Raw genomic sequence first — 19,834 nt, forward strand, 5'->3', positions numbered from 1 at the left:
CCGCCCGGGCAACGAAGGAGTGGCTTCGTAAGAAGCATTTCAAGGTCCTGGAGTGGCCCTAGCCAGTCTCCAGATCTCAACCCCATAGAAAATCTTTGGAGTGAGTTGAAAGTCCGTGTTGCCCAGCGACAGCCCCAAAACATCACTGCTCTAGAGGAGATCTGCATGGAGGAATGGGCCAAAATACCAGCAACAGTGTGTGAAAACCTTGTGAAGACTTACAGAAAACGTTTGACCTGTGTCATTGCCAACAAAGGGTATATAACAAAGTATTGAGAAACTTTTGTTATTGACAAAATACTTATTTTCCACCATAATTTGCAAATAAATTCATTAAAAATCCTACAATGTGATTTTCTGGATTTCTTTTTCTCATTTTGTCTGTCATAGTTGACGTGTACCTATGATGAAAATTACAGGCCTCTCTCATCTTTTTAAGTGGGAGAACTTGCACAATTGGTGGCTGACTAAATACTTTTTTTCCCCACTGTATATTTGCGAAAAAAAAAACATATGGGGGATTGGAAGTGATGCAGACAATTACATTGATGGAAGTTACAATCTATCTGCAATATTAAAGCTGATCTACCCCTAAAAAAATAAATATTATAATAATTTTCCCATGCCAATAAAGCCCATAAATTGAACATTGCATTGAATTGAGAGAGAGAGCGAGACATTGTGAGAGCGAGAGAGAGACAAGACTCATCCATGACTCTTCCAAAAAAGAGGGTTACGTGTCTAGTACGTCCTACTCTCCAAACCCCTGCCCCCCCCACTCACACAAAAACACCTCCAACCCCTTCCAAGAAAACACAAGAGGCACGTGCCTACCCCTACCACGAACACACCCACTATAATTTATTCTTCCCAGTCAGCCCACCCCTACTCCCAAAATATTTACTCTACCCCCTACTCCCAAAATATTTACTCTACCCCTAAAATATTCACTCTACCCCCTCCTCCCAAAATATGCACTCTACCCCCTACTCCCAAAATATTCACTCTACCCCCTACTCCCAAAATATTTACTCTACTCCCTACTCCTAAAATATTCACTCTACCCCCTACTCCTAAAATATTCACTCTACCCCCTACTCCTAAAATATTCACTCTACCCCCTACTCCTAAAATATTCACTCTACCCCCTACTCCTAAAATATTCACTCTACCCCCTACTCCTAAAATATTAACTCTACCCCCTACTCCCAAAATGTGCACTCTACCCCCTACTCCCAAAATATCCACTCTACCCCCTACTCCCCAAACACACACCCTCAATTCAATTCCATTTCAATTCAAGGGGCTTTATTGGCATGGGAAACATATGTTTACATTGCCAAAGCAAGTGAAATAGATAACAAACAAAAGTGAAATAAACAATAAAAATTAACTGTAAACATTACACTCAGAAGTTCCAAAAGAATAAAGACATTTCAAGTGTGATATTATGTCTATATACAGTGTTGTAATGATGTGCAAATAGTTAAAGTACAAAAGGGAAAATAAATCAACATAAATATAGGTTGTATTTACAATGGTGTTTGTTCTTCACTGGTTGCCCTTTTCTTGTGGCAACATGTCACTAAGCTTGCTGCTGTGATGGCACACTGTGGTATTTCACCCAATAGATATGGGAATTTATCAAAATTCTTTGTGAATCTGTGTAATATGAGGGAAATATGTGTCTCTAATATGGTCATACATTTGGCAGGAAGTTAGGAAGTGCAGCTCAGTTTCCACCTCATTTTGTGGGCATCCTCAACTAAGATACCCTTCAGCTTCACGCAGGCACACCCCACCCCACCCCTCACCCACACCGCTCACGGCTGTGATGTTGAGCCGGTTAAAGCGTCTGTCTGATCAGACAACACAGATAGATCAGAGAGAGAAGCCCTTACTAGGGAGGGAGGGAGGGAGGGAGGGAGGGAGGGAGGGAGGGAGAAAGGAAGAGAGGGGGGGGAGATGAGAGATGGAGGGAGTCAGGAACTGGAGGAAAAAATAGAGGGATGAGAAGATGATGGATTAGCCTATGATTGGGCGAGAGAGAGTAATGTGTTGTACACAAGAAACACACAATGGAGGGATACGCATGGATACCACCACAACATGGATACCACCACAACATGGATACCACCACAACATGGATAACACTACAGCATCAGCACATTTCACAGTCTGACACCTACAAACACTTTAAATCACTGACCCAAAGTCAAACAAACACACACTCTCACAAAGTCAGGTGATCAAGATGAACATGTACAGGGCAGTCTATCCTTTGTGTAATAATGATATTCTGATAGAACCACTTATCTATCAGTGAGAGAAGTAGAGAGAGAGAAATAGAGAATACGAGAGAGAGAGAAAGAGAGACAAGGAGAGAGAGAGAGAGACGAGAGAGAGAGAGAGCACAACGAGGAGAGGGGGAGTGAAAGCGAAAGAGACGAGGAGAGAGCGAAAGCGAGAGAGAGATTGCACAGTGTGCCCTATTGCCACAAGAAAATGGCAACCTGTGAAGAACAAACACCATTGTAAATACAACCCATATTTATGTTTATTTATTTTCCCTTTTGTATTTTAACTATTTGCACATCGTTGCAACACTGTATTTAGACATAATGCCATTTGAAATGTCTGTATTATTTTGGAACTTTTGTGAGTGTAATGTTTACTGTTAATTTTTTATTGTTTATTTCACTTTTGTTTATTATCTATTTCACTTGCTTTGGCAATGTAAACATATGTTTCCCGTGCCAATAAAGCCCTTAAATTGAAATTGAAGAGAGAGAGAGAGAGAGTGATAGAGTAGTAGTGAGGCTGGGGTAGAGGATACAGGAATGTGGCATTATAGGACTTTGCTGAGGTGACATTTATTATCACAATAAAATGGTATGATGAGGAAATTAAGGGGAGATAGTCGATAGAAGAGATACTCATAATAGAGATGTCATCTCATTTATATTTAAAGAGGTGTGCTGTGCTCAATCCCTGAGATTAGAAATATACACAGGACTTGATCCAAAACCAGTTGGATGGAATCATGAACGCATCATCACTTTACATAATACACACTGTTTACTGTAAACCAGCTTAATCTGGTAGGAGTATTTTAGCATCATCAATATGGTGCCCTCCGTCTCTCTGGTTTGGTTGTCAGTAGGTTTGTGTTGGATAGTCTATGTTAAATCAGTTAGACTGTGTGTTAGTAGCAAATCCGTGTGGAACCCAGATCCTCTGACCTTCAATGACCTTCCCAGCTGTATGGGGAATCCCTCTCTCCCTCTCTCACCCCATTCCTCCCTCTCCCTCTCTCACCCCATTCCTCCTTCTCTCACCCCATTCCTCTCTCTCCCTCTCTCACCCCATTCCCCCCTCTACCTCTCTCACCCCATTTCCCTCTCCCTCTCTCACCCCATTCCTCCCTCTCCCTCTCTCACCCCATTCCCCCATTCCCCCTCTCCCTCTCTCACCCCATTCCCCCCTCTCCCTCTCTCACCCCATTCGCCCCTCTCCCTCTCTCACCCCATTCCCCCCTCCCCCTCTCTCACCCCATTCCCCCCTCTCCCTCTCTCACCCCATTCCCCCTCTTCCTCTCTCACCCCATTCCCCACTCTCCCTCTCTCACCCCATTCCCCCTCTCTCCCTCTCTCACCCTATTCCCCCTCTCCCACCCCATTCCCCCCTCTCCTTCTCTCACCCCATTCCCCCCTCTCTCACCCCATTCCTCCCTCTCCCTCTCTCACCCCATTCCCCCCTCTCCCTCTCTCACCCCATTCCCCCCTCTCCCCCCTCTCCCTCTCTCACCCCATTTCCCTCTCCCTCTCTCACCCCATTCCTCCCTCTCCCTCTCTCACCCCATTCCCCCTCTCACCCCATTCCCCCCTCCCCCTCTCTCACCCCATTCGCCCCTCTACCTCTCTCACCCCATTCCCCCCTCTTCCTCTCTCACCCCATTCCCCCCTCTCCCTCTCTCACCCCATTCCCCCTCTCTCCCTCTCACCCCATTCCCCCTCTCTCCCTCTCTCACCCCATTCCCCCTCTCTCACCCCATTCCCCCTCTCCTTCTCTCACCCCATTCCTCCCTCTCTCACCCCATTCCCCCCTCTCTCATCCATGACTCTTCCAAAAAAGAGGGTTACGTGTCTAGTACGTCCTACTCTCCAAACCCCTGCCCCCCCACACACAAAAAACACCTCCAACCCCTTCCAAGAAAACACAAGAGGCACGTGCCTACCCCCTACCACGAACATACCCACTATAATTTATTCTTCCCAGTCAGCCCACCCCTACTCCCAAAATATTTACTCTACCCCCTACTCCCAAAATATTTACTCTACCCCTAAAATATTCACTCTACCCCCTCCTCCCAAAATATGCACTCTACCCCCTACTCCCAAAATATTCACTCTACCCCCTACTCCCAAAATATTTACTCTACTCCCTACTCCTAAAATATTCACTCTACCCCCTACTCCTAAAATATTCACTCTACCCCCTACTCCTAAAATATTCACTCTACCCCCTACTCCTAAAATATTCACTCTACCCCCTACTCCTAAAATATTCACTCTACCCCCTACTCCTAAAATATTAACTCTACCCCCTACTCCCAAAATGTGCACTCTACCCCCTACTCCCAAAATATCCACTCTACCCCTACTCCCCAAACACACACCCTCAATTCAATTCCATTTCAATTCAAGGGGCTTTATTGGCATGGGAAACATATGTTTACATTGCCAAAGCAAGTGAAATAGATAACAAACAAAAGTGAAATAAACAATAAAAATTAACTGTAAACATTACACTCAGAAGTTCCAAAAGAATAAAGACATTTCAAGTGTGATATTATGTCTATATACAGTGTTGTAATGATGTGCAAATAGTTAAAGTACAAAAGGGAAAATAAATCAACATAAATATAGGTTGTATTTACAATGGTGTTTGTTCTTCACTGGTTGCCCTTTTCTTGTGGCAACATGTCACTAAGCTTGCTGCTGTGATGGCACACTGTGGTATTTCACCCAATAGATATGGGAATTTATCAAAATTCTTTGTGAATCTGTGTAATATGAGGGAAATATGTGTCTCTAATATGGTCATACATTTGGCAGGAAGTTAGGAAGTGCAGCTCAGTTTCCACCTCATTTTGTGGGCATCCTCAACTAAGATACCCTTCAGCTTCACGCAGGCACACCCCCACCCCACCCCTCACCCACACCGCTCACGGCTGTGATGTTGAGCCGGTTAAAGCGTCTGTCTGATCAGACAACACAGATAGATCAGAGAGAGAAGCCCTTACTAGGGAGGGAGGGAGGGAGGGAGGGAGAAAGGAAGAGAGGGGGGGAGATGAGAGATGGAGGGAGTCAGGAACTGGAGGAAAAAAATAGAGGGATGAGAAGATGATGGATTAGCCTATGATTGGGCGAGAGAGAGTAATGTGTTGTACACAAGAAACACACAATGGAGGGATACGCATGGATACCACCACAACATGGATACCACCACAACATGGATACCACCACAACATGGATAACACTACAGCATCAGCACATTTCACAGTCTGACACCTACAAACACTTTAAATCACTGACCCAAAGTCAAACAAACACACACTCTCACAAAGTCAGGTGATCAAGATGAACATGTACAGGGCAGTCTATCCTTTGTGTAATAATGATATTCTGATAGAACCACTTATCTATCAGTGAGAGAAGTAGAGAGAGAGAAATAGAGAATACGAGAGAGAGAGAAAGAGAGACAAGGAGAGAGAGAGAGACGAGAGAGAGAGAGAGCACAACGAGGAGAGGGGGAGTGAAAGCGAAAGAGACGAGGAGAGAGCAAAAGCGAGAGAGAGATTGCACAGTGTGCCCTATTGCCACAAGAAAATGGCAACCTGTGAAGAACAAACACCATTGTAAATACAACCCATATTTATGTTTATTTATTTTCCCTTTTGTATTTTAACTATTTGCACATCGTTGCAACACTGTATTTAGACATAATGCCATTTGAAATGTCTGTATTATTTTGGAACTTTTGTGAGTGTAATGTTTACTGTTAATTTTTTATTGTTTATTTCACTTTTGTTTATTATCTATTTCACTTGCTTTGGCAATGTAAACATATGTTTCCCGTGCCAATAAAGCCCTTAAATTGAAATTGAAGAGAGAGAGAGAGAGAGTGATAGAGTAGTAGTGAGGCTGGGGTAGAGGATACAGGAATGTGGCATTATAGGACTTTGCTGAGGTGACATTTATTATCACAATAAAATGGTATGATGAGGAAATTAAGGGAGATAGTCGATAGAAGAGATACTCATAATAGAGATGTCATCTCATTTATATTTAAAGAGGTGTGCTGTGCTCAATCCCTGAGATTAGAAATATACACAGGACTTGATCCAAAACCAGTTGGATGGAATCATGAACGCATCATCACTTTACATAATACACACTGTTTACTGTAAACCAGCTTAATCTGGTAGGAGTATTTTAGCATCATCAATATGGTGCCCTCCGTCTCTCTGGTTTGGTTGTCAGTAGGTTTGTGTTGGATAGTCTATGTTAAATCAGTTAGACTGTGTGTTAGTAGCAAATCCGTGTGGAACCCAGATCCTCTGACCTTCAATGACCTTCCCAGCTGTATGGGGAATCCCTCTCTCCCTCTCTCACCCCATTCCTCCCTCTCCCTCTCTCACCCCATTCCTCCCTCTCTCACCCCATTCCTCCCTCTCCCTCTCTCACCCCATTCCTCCTTCTCTCACCCCATTCCTCTCTCTCCCTCTCTCACCCCATTCCCCCCTCTACCTCTCTCACCCCATTTCCCTCTCCCTCTCTCACCCCATTTCCCTCTCCCTCTCTCACCCCATTCCTCCCTCTCCCTCTCTCACCCCATTCCCCCATTCCCCCCTCTCCCTCTCTCACCCCATTCCCCCTCTCCCTCTCTCACCCCATTCGCCCTCTCCCTCTCTCACCCCATTCCCCCTCCCCCTCTCTCACCCCATTCCCCCTCTCCCTCTCTCACCCCATTCCCCCTCTTCCTCTCTCACCCCATTCCCCACTCTCCCTCTCTCACCCCATTCCCCCTCTCTCCCTCTCTCACCCTATTCCCCCTCTCCCACCCCATTCCCCCCTCTCCTTCTCTCACCCCATTCCCCCCTCTCTCACCCCATTCCTCCCTCTCCCTCTCTCACCCCATTCCCCCTCTCCCTCTCTCACCCCATTCCCCCCTCTCCCCCCCTCTCCCTCTCTCACCCCATTTCCCTCTCCCTCTCTCACCCCCATTCCTCCCTCTCCCTCTCTCACCCCATTCCCCCTCTCACCCCATTCCCCCCTCCCCCTCTCTCACCCCATTCGCCCCTCTCCCTCTCTCACCCCATTCCCCCCTCTTCCTCTCTCACCCCATTCCCCCCTCTCCCTCTCTCACCCCATTCCCCCCTCTCCCTCTCTCACCCCATTCCCCCTCTCTCCCTCTCACCCCATTCCCCCTCTCTCCCTCTCTCACCCCATTCCCCCTCTCTCACCCCATTCCCCCCTCTCCTTCTCTCACCCCATTCCTCCCTCTCTCACCCCATTCCCCCCTCTCTCACCCCATTCCTCCCTCTCCCTCTCTCACCCCATTCCCCCCTCTCCCTCTCTCACCCCATTCCCCCCTCTCCCCCTCTCCCTCTCTCACCCCATTTCCCTCTCCCTCTCTCACCCCATTCCTCCCTCTCCCTCTCTCACCCCATTCCCCCTCTCACCCCATTCCCCCCTCTCCTTCTCTCACCCCATTCCCCCCTCTCTCCCTCTCACCCCATTTCCCCTCTCTCCCTCTCTCACCCCATTCCCCCTCTCTCACCCCATTCCCCCCTCTCCTTCTCTCACCCCATTCCCCCCTCTCTCACCCCATTCCTCTCTCTCCCTCTCACCCCATTCCTCTCTCCCTCTTTCACCCCATTCCCCCCTCCCTCTCTCATCCCAGTCCTCTCTCTCCCTCTCTCACCCCATTCCCCTCTCTCCCTCTCTCACCCCATTCCTCTCTCTCCCTCTCTCACCCCATTCCCCCCTCTCTCATCCCATTCCTCTCTCTTACACTCATCCCCTTTCCTCCCGATGCCCCCTCTCTTCACTCTCTTTCTGATCATTCGTTTCTCACTAAGACACCAGTTGATTTGTCCCAGCTCCACCTGAGACCCAAACCATACAGACAACAAAAACTCCCAGCTGCAGGCCTTCCACTATTCACATCTGACATATAGGTAACCCTATACATACTCCATTCAAACTGAGAACAATGAATTACCCCCTCTCTCTCACGTACACACACACACACACGCACACACACACATCCTCCATCTGCCCTTCATGAGGTATACACAAAAATATATATATATATATATGCACGCATGACTGTAAGTCGCTTTGGATAAAAGCGTCTGCTAAATGGCATATTATTTATTATTATTAGAGGAAATCTCAATCTGAGCTAAATCCATCCATCACTCCATCCAACCGTAAACCAACGTTTACCAAGTAGCTTCTAATGTCACACTGATACATAAGGTTTCAAACAATGCTTCATAGACACTAACCTGCCACTCCCCATTCTGTAATACAACACACACACCTCCCTTTGGTGTAATGCATTATGCATTTTCCGCCAAATAGTAATTTACTCTGTTATTAGCATAAAGAGTCTCTGTCTGCGTCTCTGTTGGCTGAAATGGCCGAATGGTGGAAAGAGAGTGTGGTGGGACCCACATGAATAAATACTATAGTATACTATGGCATAAATACTTTAGTCTAGTATGGTATAAATACTATAGTCTACTATGGTATAAATACTATATTATAAACTGGGTGGTTCGAGCCCTGATTGCTGATTGGCTGACAGGTGTGGTAAAACATGACAAAACATTTATTTTTACTACTCTAATTACGTTGGTAACCAGTTTATAATAGCAATAAGGCACCTCGGGGGTTTGTGGTATATTTCCAATATAACTTGTGGTATATTGGCCATATACTACACCCCCTCGGGCCTTATTGCTTAAATATACTATGGTATAAATACTATAGTATTCACTGTAATGTTTTTTCTGACTTTACTGTAGTATTTACAGTAGTATACTGTAGTAAAAGAAAACTAGTATATACTATAGTAATTCATGTAGTGTTTTTGTGGATTGTAGTATTCATTGTAGTGTTTTTGTTTGATTATCTTTGACATAGAATTGGAGGCTTTCTCCTTGAGGAAACCTACTGGAGAAATACTAGGTAGGTAGGTAGGACTGGGGTCTGAACAGATAGTTCAGCGCTTCTGCTCTTTTCTATAACCTGTACGGAACACATTATATGGTCTATACTTGGCATGTAGGTTTCTCACTTATGGGTGGCACAACTTGATATGGGGGAGAGGAATGTGCAGGGCATATGCAAATTTATTACAGTAGTATTTACTATAGTTCAAAAAGTGTCGTGTTTTTGCGGACATTACTGTAGTATTTACTACAGTGTTTTGGGAGGGATAATAATGTAGTGTTTACTATAGTATACTACAACGTTCTATAGTAAGTACTCCACATGATTGAAGGACACTACAGTGTGTAGTATAGTATTCTACAGTATACTACAGTTTACTATGGAATTATATAGGAAGTACTGAAGTATTCTATAATAAACTGTAGTATTTTTTCATGTGAGGAGAGTCGACTCCAAAAGAGTCGATTCATCGACTCCTTGACCACGAGAGTCGGAGGCGACACCAAAAAGCCAGCTAGGCTGACGTAGGCTACTGATTAGCCTTGAGTGTTTTGTTTAGTAGAGATTGTCAGATGGCTCCATATGCATTGCTTATCAATCACCCAGTTCATTAGGGTGCGTGCACACACTGACATTGCAGCTGTAGCTAATTTTAGCTAATTGTGGTCAGTTTTGTCAAATTTGAGTCCGTCGAGAAAGCGTACATTCCAACGACTGACAGCAGGAGTCGGAGTCGACTCCACTAGAAACAGAATATCCAGTCTCTCTCTGGCCCCTCGTTGTCCTGACAACAGCCCACACAGGAACAGCAAGGAACCAGGTCAGTGCTGGAATCGTATCACTCTAACACCAGTTTCATAAACAGACAGGTTACGGCAATTACTGACCCCCACTAGCACCTGCCCACCTGCTCCTCTCCTCTCCACACAAAGAGGGAGAGAGAGACACACGCACACATAAATTATTATATTCTGTCAACACTGAGATGAAATTGTATGGTGTTGTTCATAGAAACTATACTGTATAACAACATATTTTATTAAACAATGAGCTTTGAAGCCTTTTTGAATATTTCAGAACATGTCATAACACTTGTGGTTAGACATGTAGCCTACAGACCTCCTAACCTCATTCTAAGAGTACATAAAACATGGGGAATATGAAGTGTTACCCCTTTAAGTATTCATGTCATCAGACTAAATACAATGCACGACATACAAAAAGTACATGAGAGATCTTCTAATCTTTGTATTAGTTCATATAAATTATATTTTTGTGTGAGTTGTAATGTAAACAATAGGTTTGTACTAGTTGTAATGTAAACAATAGGTTTGTACTAGTTATAATGTAAACAATATGTTCTGTGGGCCCCCAAGCTCTAATCTGGCCCCTGGTTTATAAGAGCCACATTGAGGCCTAATTGGTACTGCAGTAAGAGCCCCAAACTGAGCCATTCACACACACACACATCCCATTTCAGCGTCCCCTTTTAATCTTACAGGGACATCCATTATTCAGCGTGAGCAGGTGGGAGGGGAGGTGAGGGGTGAAGAGGAGGCGTGGTTTATGAGGAAAGGGGGGCATCATTCAAAAGAAGCACCCCCACCCCATCCCAGCCCATCAATGGCAATTTGGAAGCAGCCAAAGATGGAAGAGGGAGAGGACAAAGAAACCTAAGGGAGTAATGTGTGACCTTAGCACGCTAGACAACACAGACACACTTCTGCCCTGCAATACTTTGGTCTATTTATCATTACATTGTTATTGATTACTGCATTGTTGGTTTTAGAGCTTGCAAGAAATGTATTTCACTGTACTTGTGCATGTGACATTAAAACTTGAAACACTAAACACACACACAGTTACAGTAGGCACAAGCTAAAAATACCTGATGTGTTTCTGAAAGGTTATTTTTTATCATCAAATCTGTGATCCTATTAAAAGATCCCAGTGGAAAGAGAGAGTAGCATCTCAAAATCAACTGAAATAAAAACAAACAACAGCCTCTTGTTTGTTGTGCTTGCAACTGCTTAAACACACACACACACACACGCACACACACACACACACACACACACACACAAAACACACGCACACACACACAGAGGAGCGAGGCCATTGATCAATCTAAGGAAACTAGGTCTGCATGAAGCCTTGCTGCATGAAGCCAAGAAACACGCACGCTCAACCTCAATGCCCTCCTCACACACTAAACACACACAGCTCAAGAAAGTTATCATCAACAAAGCAGGATGCAGTGTGATTGGTTGAAGAGTGAGGTCAGTGAGCAGCGCTTGGGGAGCGAGGGATGGATGGAGAAGAGCAGCACACACACAGCATTTAACAGAACCTCATGAAACACACAGCCACCGCAGGGGAGAGAGAGAGAGAGGAGATGTTTTTATACATGAGGCATCTTATGAGAACAGGGAGGATGCACACATCAGAGAAACATTCACTCCATACTACCATTGTACTGATCACTACAACAGGGGTTCCAACCTTTATGCAGGACGCCCAAACGATACCATACAGACACACACAGTTGCAGCACAGACTCCATATGATGAATGACGTTCGAGCACCTCAGGTCACGAAACGCAGCATATGACAAGAGACGTGCCTGGCTGTGTCACAACACTAGCGCTCCATCCCACAGTGGCACTTCATGCATCGTACAGTAACCCTCCAAGTGGCAGCACCGTGCTGATTGGATATTCCTGTGATGCCATCTCCATTTCTCTCAGTCTACTGTGTGTGAGTGGCTCTGGGTGACAGGGGAAATATATCCTCATACAGAGAGAGATGACTTCAGATATAATGACATGACAGAGTACAGACTCACTTGAATGATGCACACTCACTTCTACACACAACTGCCTGCTTAGGTGAGCTTGGTTAATTTATTTCACTTTTGACATGCTGAGACCAACGTCTCTTTTTCAGAAGAACCCTGTGATTACAAAAATGATACCCATCAATACACTACGAAAAGCACAAGAGACACAAAACACAAACATAGAAAACAAACACATTCTTCAGTAAAACAGATAATCAATCAGCAGCCGTCTGAATAGCCTTAAGACACCAAAACATAACATTTTAGAAGGTTTTGGTGATTATTCCACAAGTAAGGTGCAAAAAACTAAAAGCAGATTCACCAAACTTAGTGGAGATCGAAGGGATCTCCAGAGTTAGCCATCCCTGAGACCGGGTCTGGTAACTCGTACATCTGTAGGTTAACAATGAAGCAAGGTACGGCGGAAGTTTCTTTAAGAGGGCTTTATAAACAAAAATAGTGCAATGCATCGATCTACAAGACCTCAAAGAGGGCCAGCCTACTTTTTGATACAGAGAGCAGTGATGTGTACTGAACCTGTCACCCTGTGTTTGTGTGTCTGTGACACACAAACACAGACACACACAGAGAGAGAGAGAGAGAGAGAGGCAAAACTTCCCCTCATTTGGGTAAGGCCATTGCTCAGCAGAGTGTGAGGGCCAGATAGAGAGCTTGAGAGAGAGGAAGAGGGGAAGAGGGGAAGAGAAACAGAAATAGCAGAAAGAGAAACAGTGAGAGGGAGAAAGCTGAGCGAGAGAGAGATGGAGGGATGGAGAGCGAGAGAGATAGCCCCACAAACACACAACATATCATTTCTTCCCCGAAAACAAGGTGGCCCAAAAGGCACCGTACACTGGGAGGAAATGTGGGAAAAATGGTCCTGTCTGCTCTGTACCACTATGATCAGCCAGAGGTGAAAGATGTCTCATTCCTCTGTCATCAAGTCACTCACATAGTTGACACCTAAACCTCCATTAAAGACACCATTAGAGCATTGTGTTAAAGAGGTACTGCCAGATTCTGGCAATTAAGCTGTTGTTCTACTTACCCAGAGCCAGATGAACTCGTGGATACCATTTTAATGTCTCTTCATGCACCATGAAGGACACGCTACCGCACACGCTACCGCACACGCTACCATACCTGTAGACTTCCAATCATTACGCTAACGCTAGTTAGCATTGGCTCGCAAAACTACCTCTTAACTTCCTTTATACTGCGCGCAATGACAACTGCCAGCATCTCGCAGTATCCCTTTAACACCTCATTCGAATGCCTGCTTATGAACGCTTATAACCAGCTTATGAATGGCTTATAACCTGCTTATTAACGGCTTATAACCTGCTTATGAACAGCTTATAAACTTGTGTTCCCTAGTGAATAAGCAGCCTATAAGCAGTGTTACCAACCAAGCAGTCATAATCAATGATAGGCCTACAGCACTGATACTAACATGTTTTCCGAGATCAAAGCTTTGTGAAGAAGACATTGGGGACTAATTAAACAGCTCTTAAAGACATGCTCCGGTACTTTGGCGACTAGTAAGTATTTTTGAAACATCCCGCTTTGGGCTGGATGTGTCAATGTGTAATTCACCCACTCATAATCTATGAGCGGAATTATTGTCTTACCTCAATTAGGCACGAAATCGCTTGTTTGAAAGATACTATTTTCTGGAAGCTGTGCTGCACCATTTTCCCTACATTTCCCCCCCCCTCGCATGGGCCAGCCCTCTAGCAATTCGAGTTCCAGCCAATGAGATTCAGCCCCTCATCATTTGAGTGGCAGCTAGCAAGAATCACACACAGCAGAGCGAAAGAGAGAGCAATGACGTGGTGCACATACAGTATCTGCACATATTGTGATGTAGTACGCAATTTTTGGGGACCACTTTTGGCTCAGGGATGCTACTTTCAGAACTATTTGCTAAAAAGTATACAAAAGTAACAGAGAGTCCCTTTAATCATACAAAAGACGGTCTAGTACTACTGGCTATTTTACTATCATATGCAGAAACCATGACATAGAGAGAAAGGGGATTTATCTCAGTAGATACAGAGAATGTTGGTGATAGGTCAAAGGTTATACTCACTGGTTCAGTTCAACATCCAAGATGAACTTCTCACCAAACGCATCCACCTGGAAGCTGGCTTGGGCCACGTGGTTCCCCTGTGAATAAAAAATATAAGACAAAGACGTCACCTTATCAGAAACGTTATACAATCATCTCTATTCCACTAAGGAAAATGATTATTCTACAATAACGTAATAAAGACATACACAATGGGATAGAATAGTGACGTTTTGTTATCACAGTGCTGAAAAAGCTTTTTCAAAACAACTAACAATATACGTACTGTACATTCTGAGAGACGGGAGCTGTGATGGAAGCTGAACTAGACCCAGACATTCTGAGAGACGGGAGCTGTGATGGAAGCTGAACTAGACCCAGACATTCTGAGAGACGGGAGCTGTGATGGAAGCTGAACTAGACCCAGACACTCTGAGAGACGGGAGCTGTGATAGAAGCTGAACTAGACCCAGACATTCTGAGAGACGGGAGCTGTGATGGAAGCTGAACTAGACCCAGACACTCTGAGAGACGGGAGCTGTGATGGAAGCTGAACTAGACCCAGACATTCTGAGAGACGGGAGCTGTGATGGAAGCTGAACTAGACCCAGACATTCTGAGAGACGGGAGCTGTGATGTAAGCTGAACTAGACCCAGACATTCTGAGAGATGGGAGCTGTGATGGAAGCTGAACTAGACCCAGACATTCTGAGAGACGGGAGCTGTGATGGAAGCTGAACTAGACCCAGACACTCTGTGATGTTGTGATCAAATGTTACCCAACCCCATGAATTTCAAACACTTAATCTGACTCTCTTTTTCTGAAAGACAGTGGTGAAATTAACCATGCAAATCTGTGTAACTCATACCCTCCCACCTCCCCCTGTACTCACTCACACACACACACACACACACACACACACACACACACACACACACCCTCCCTGATGGTTCGACCAGAAATGATTGATTCGGTTGAGGGGGAAGGTCTAATACATCCCTAGCACTGGGCACATATGGCGCGCGGTTTATTACAGGCCCCAGGGGCAACGAGGACTTCCCACTATTGTTCCTGTGCAACTCTGAGGGAGTCCCCAGCTAGTCTAACACAGGGCTAACCCCTCCCCCAGGCTGGCCCACGGGCCTGAGTCAATACACACCGGACGCTGCATTAAAACCAAGGGAGGGTGTGTGTGTGTGTGTGTGTGTGTGTGTGTGTGTGTGTGTGCGCGCATATTCCGGTACGCGAGTATGTGATTCCTTTTCAGGGCACACTTTAAAATCAAATTAAGCGGATTGAATCCACGTGAAGTGGTGCCAGTAATTGTGTTCTGCTGGACCAGATTTCCCAGTTCGACTGGGCCGAGCCGAGGCACCGAGACCATCAGCGACTCCCGTTTCATTGATTACTGCTCCACTGATGGAGCTAGGGGCCTACCACGGAATGCTGTTATCCTACTACAACACAGACAGCCTTACACACACACACACACACACACACACACACACACTCACACACACACAGCAGACTCCACTGATGGCTATGGGCCCATGACTATAAGTGCTTTTCTTCCACAGAAACACTTAAACAGCACTCAGCTGAACTCTTCTCAAAGCTCCTCTTTTAAAGGTGTACAATAGGTTACGCTTTCAACTGAAAATAGTAGACTCAACCCAAGTCTATAAATAGTTATTTTTGTGTGTCACACGTTTGAGGATGATTTGACAGGTTCCTTTCAGATGTTATGATACCGAGCTAAAAACAGCAGAAATCAGAGCAGAATCAGACAATATGACACTGAGACTGCAGGCTATGTGACGATGTGGCTGATTTGAGGTCAGTTTAAAACTCTCTCTGGGGGATGACAAGAATCTCAAAGACTGATTAGATCAAATGAAGATTCCATCATATCTCTCTCTCCCTCTCTCTCTCTCTCTTTGTGGGGCAGTATAATTTCACCTGGAGACACCTGATGCAGTTGTGCTTTAAATAGTGGCAATAAGATGACGCAGTGTTTCCCCCAATAACTTTATTTTAGGCGGCACCAGAATCTTCTTCTGAAAAATGAAGCCAAACCAAGTTAACTGTTCTAATGACGTACGCTCAAGTTCCTTATTAGAGCTCAACATATAGAACACCAGTGAGGTCATATAAACAATGTTGACGCCAATGACAGATGTGTCCAATTAGCTTGGTTATCATGACTAGCCTGGTTCTCTAGCCTAGCATAGCCTCTGGAACTATAAACCCATAACAGGTTAGCGTCCAGGGGCGGATTGGCCATCTGGCAATTCTGGCGAATGCCAGATGGCTTTGGCGCAATTTCTCTGTTATACTCCTCTATAATGAGCCTTTGGCTGATCAGTGGGTAATGGTCAGCTCCCCTACCAAGATGGGCCTGCCTGGTTTTCTGATAGGCTGAGCTGAGGTCATGCAAACTCACATTCAAAGTTAAACGCGGTATGAGCAAAGAGAACTGCTCCGGCCTTGTCATCATAAACAAACTGAAAGGGTGCCTATAAACGTAGAAAGAGCACATTCTACATTGTCACCTCACTCAAAACGTCCTATTTTTTGGGTGACTAAAACCATGATTTGGTCAAAGTGCATTATCCTCATGATTCCTGTAATGAAAGCGTCTGCCCTGCCCTTGTGCCTGTGCCCTTGATGTGCCTGTGCCCAGGCTGACATTTCAAGCAGTCTTTTCAAACAGTTCTTACACTAAAAGGGCAATATCATAATTTCACAATTGCACAGTATTATTCCAACCTCATATTGTGGAAATATATATAAAACACAGATAAATCACGTTTTTGACTGCACTGGGCCTTCAATATCAATGACACAACTAGATTTTAGATAAAAGAATGGAATAGTGGAAGAGATTGTGGAATAAAAAATCGGATTATGTTTATAATGTGTACATTTCAGAGGCAGAGAGCCTTATGATTATATCTGAGTATCCAGACTAGGTCTTCATATCAAACAGATTATTTATTGGCCAAACAACCACCTAGCTGCTGAACTTTAAAGGAAGCCAACCTGACAGACAGCAGACTCTCTTTAACCATCCAAGGGGCAGTGTGTCTCGGACATAGGGCCATGTGGGTCACAGGTGACTCCATGGCAAGGGCACAAACCAATCATTATTCAATAGATTGTAAAGATATTGTGTCAGGTCGGCTCACCTTTATAATAATATAACCTCTCTTACCATATAGCAAAAAAAAGTATTTGACCCAATTAAACATGTATGGATGTTATAGGCCTATTTGTTTATTCATTCTAATGCATAGGCTACATCCCCATGTGTGGCATGCATGAGCTCTTTTGTTGATCAGGCCTGAGCAAAGGTAGGCTTTATCTGGCCTGTCTTTTGTTTATGGATGTGCATAGAATAGACCCACCATATGCCGCTAGGCTACCTTTTCGTTTGCTCAATGAAAAGGCACTGCCTAGGCTTTTAAATGTGGTGAAATTGCATAGCCTATATTTATGTAAATAGACCACTAGTCAAAAGAACTAGCTCGTAATAGGTGAAAATGTGATCTTAAGGAATTCTCTGTGTAATGCGTAAAAAGGAGATGATTCAACAAAAACATAAACAACATGAGATAAGCGGGACGTCTCCAATGGCAACGGGTACCAAAGGCATCTGTCTATCTGCCCATAGCGGAGCTCCATCGCCACCGTCACCATAATAAATAACAACACTGTGTAGGCTACCTGTGTGGGGCTGGAGCTGGCTCTAGTCCTGGTGCTGATGACATCGTGCGTGATTTGGCTGTGGTTGTGCATGCTGTAGAGCAGACGGAGAGGGACCGTGTCCTCCTTCCCGACGAACCTGCTCGCATCTCGAACAGCCTTCGCCTGCGACAAGGCGTCTCCTGCACAGGGAGGAAACCGCGATTTTTATGACTGCCATAGTTATCCTGGTGCAGAAAACACAGCTTCAAGCGCCTATACCAAAACATAAATCAATATGAAATAGCACTGTAATGGTTTTGGAATATCTTTCCTCAAATAGTTGAAATTAATAAATAGACAGATTCCCTTTCATAAGGTAACATTACATGCATATTTTAGAGACTGTTTACGTTGGGGAGTCAGGCTCCCTCTCTGGCAGCATAATAAAATGGAATATGGAACACGTTATTGGTGATGCTGTTGCCATTCGGATCTATTCCAATAAAATACATCGCAATATTTGTTGTCATAAATACATTACCATTTCGAGGCATATGATTGCTGGAATGAACGATGCACATCAGTCCATAGACGCACAAAAGGGAAATCCACCATCGCCGATCCATCGTCATCAATTCTTCCTCATCGAATAGACAGAAAGAGGGACAAAGAAAAAAAAGAAAACGATAATCCTAAAACGGATTTGGGCACTTCTCTCTTCGCTAGAGGTTCGGGGTTGAGAAGCACGGATGAAAGAGCGCGCTGGTCGTCTGCTTAGCGCAGTCTCTTGCGCTGGTGGCCATCGGGATGCTCTTGCTGCCCCTGCATTGAGACGCTCCCGCTACTGCTGCTGCTACTGCTAGAACGCCGAGTGCATCTGAGCGGGCTGAGTCTCTATGGAACACAGAGCGGAGAAGGAGGAGAGGAAAGAGGAAGGGAAGCGAGGAGAGAGGGGACACCTTAAAGCACAACAATATCCAGTGGCTCACTGCAGAAGCGCCTCATGCGTAAACATGAGAGGAGAAAAGCGAGAGCCGAGATGTCGGGAACTGTAGTGTGCACGCTCCATCTTCATCCATACCGCATAGGCTACCTGCTGACTGCTTCTGCACATAATCATAGGCTATAAAAGGAGACTAAAATAAGCCTTGGTCTCAGTATGACTCCCTGATAAAATAAAGGTTAAAATAATTAAACAAATAATAACACGCACGGTCAAGATAAACAAACTGTAATACTGCTATGTTGTGTAATAACTGCCTATCATACTCTTTCTATCAATACTATATTCTCAGGTGCTGTATAATTAGCCCAACCAGTAGCCAGATGGCGATCTTTCGTCATCTGCATCCACCTGTAATATGCCCAGCCTGTGACACTCTGGCTCCGGGACTTTTGTATTTGAGCCAGGGTGTATTCGTTTTGTTGGGTTTGGTTTGGTTATGTGGGGTATTTGGGTGTGCTTGGTTTTGGTTGTTCTTGTTAGTCATATGACTCCCAATCGGAGGTAACGAATGTCAGCTGTCGGCTCGTTATCTCTGATTGGGAGCCATATTTAATCTGTATGTTTTCCTGTGGGAGTTGTGGGTTTTTGTTCCGTTTCAGTCATAGTCACTGTTGGACTTCACTATCGTCTTTTGTTTTGTATTTACGTGCTTTATCATTAAAGTCATCATGTTCACTCAACGCGCTGCGTATTGGTCTGCTCCTTCGTCAGACGATCGTGACAGAAAAACCCACCATAAGAGGACCAAGCAGCGTGTCAAGCGGCAACAGGACCCAGCTCCAAAGGATTCCTGGACATGGGAGGAGATTTTGGACGGAAAAGGGTCCTGGACTTGGGAGGAGATCCTGGATGGGATGGATCGCCGTCCATGGAGCGAAACAGTGGAGAGGCGACGGAGAGAGGAGCAACGGCGTCGGCAGGGCCATCGTCGGAGGGACGAGAGGCAACCCCAAAAAAGTTTTTTGGGGGGGCACATGGCTTG

General features: G+C 45.0%; 1 protein-coding gene across 2 annotated transcripts in view; it reads right to left on the reverse strand.

The window, feature by feature from the left end:
* Positions 1–18,926, reverse strand: part of LOC121542686 (disintegrin and metalloproteinase domain-containing protein 22-like) — a 97,601-nt gene extending 78,675 nt beyond the window's left edge. The window contains exons 1-3 of one of the 2 annotated variants that reach the window (XM_045208527.1): positions 18,388–18,926; positions 17,886–18,046; positions 14,180–14,256 (exon numbers count right to left, since the gene is read on the reverse strand). In XM_045208527.1, the coding sequence (XP_045064462.1) occupies positions 14,180–14,256; positions 17,886–18,046; positions 18,388–18,478 (329 nt within the window). In that variant the 5' untranslated portion in view covers positions 18,479–18,926. The remainder of the gene's footprint in view (positions 1–14,179; positions 14,257–17,885; positions 18,047–18,387) is intronic. The other variant, XM_045208528.1, reaches the window with a different exon arrangement.
* Between the last annotated feature and the right edge of the window lie 908 nt (positions 18,927–19,834).

Source organism: Coregonus clupeaformis, chromosome 28 (genome assembly GCF_020615455.1).
Source record: "Coregonus clupeaformis isolate EN_2021a chromosome 28, ASM2061545v1, whole genome shotgun sequence".
NCBI lineage: Eukaryota > Metazoa > Chordata > Actinopteri > Salmoniformes > Salmonidae > Coregonus > Coregonus clupeaformis.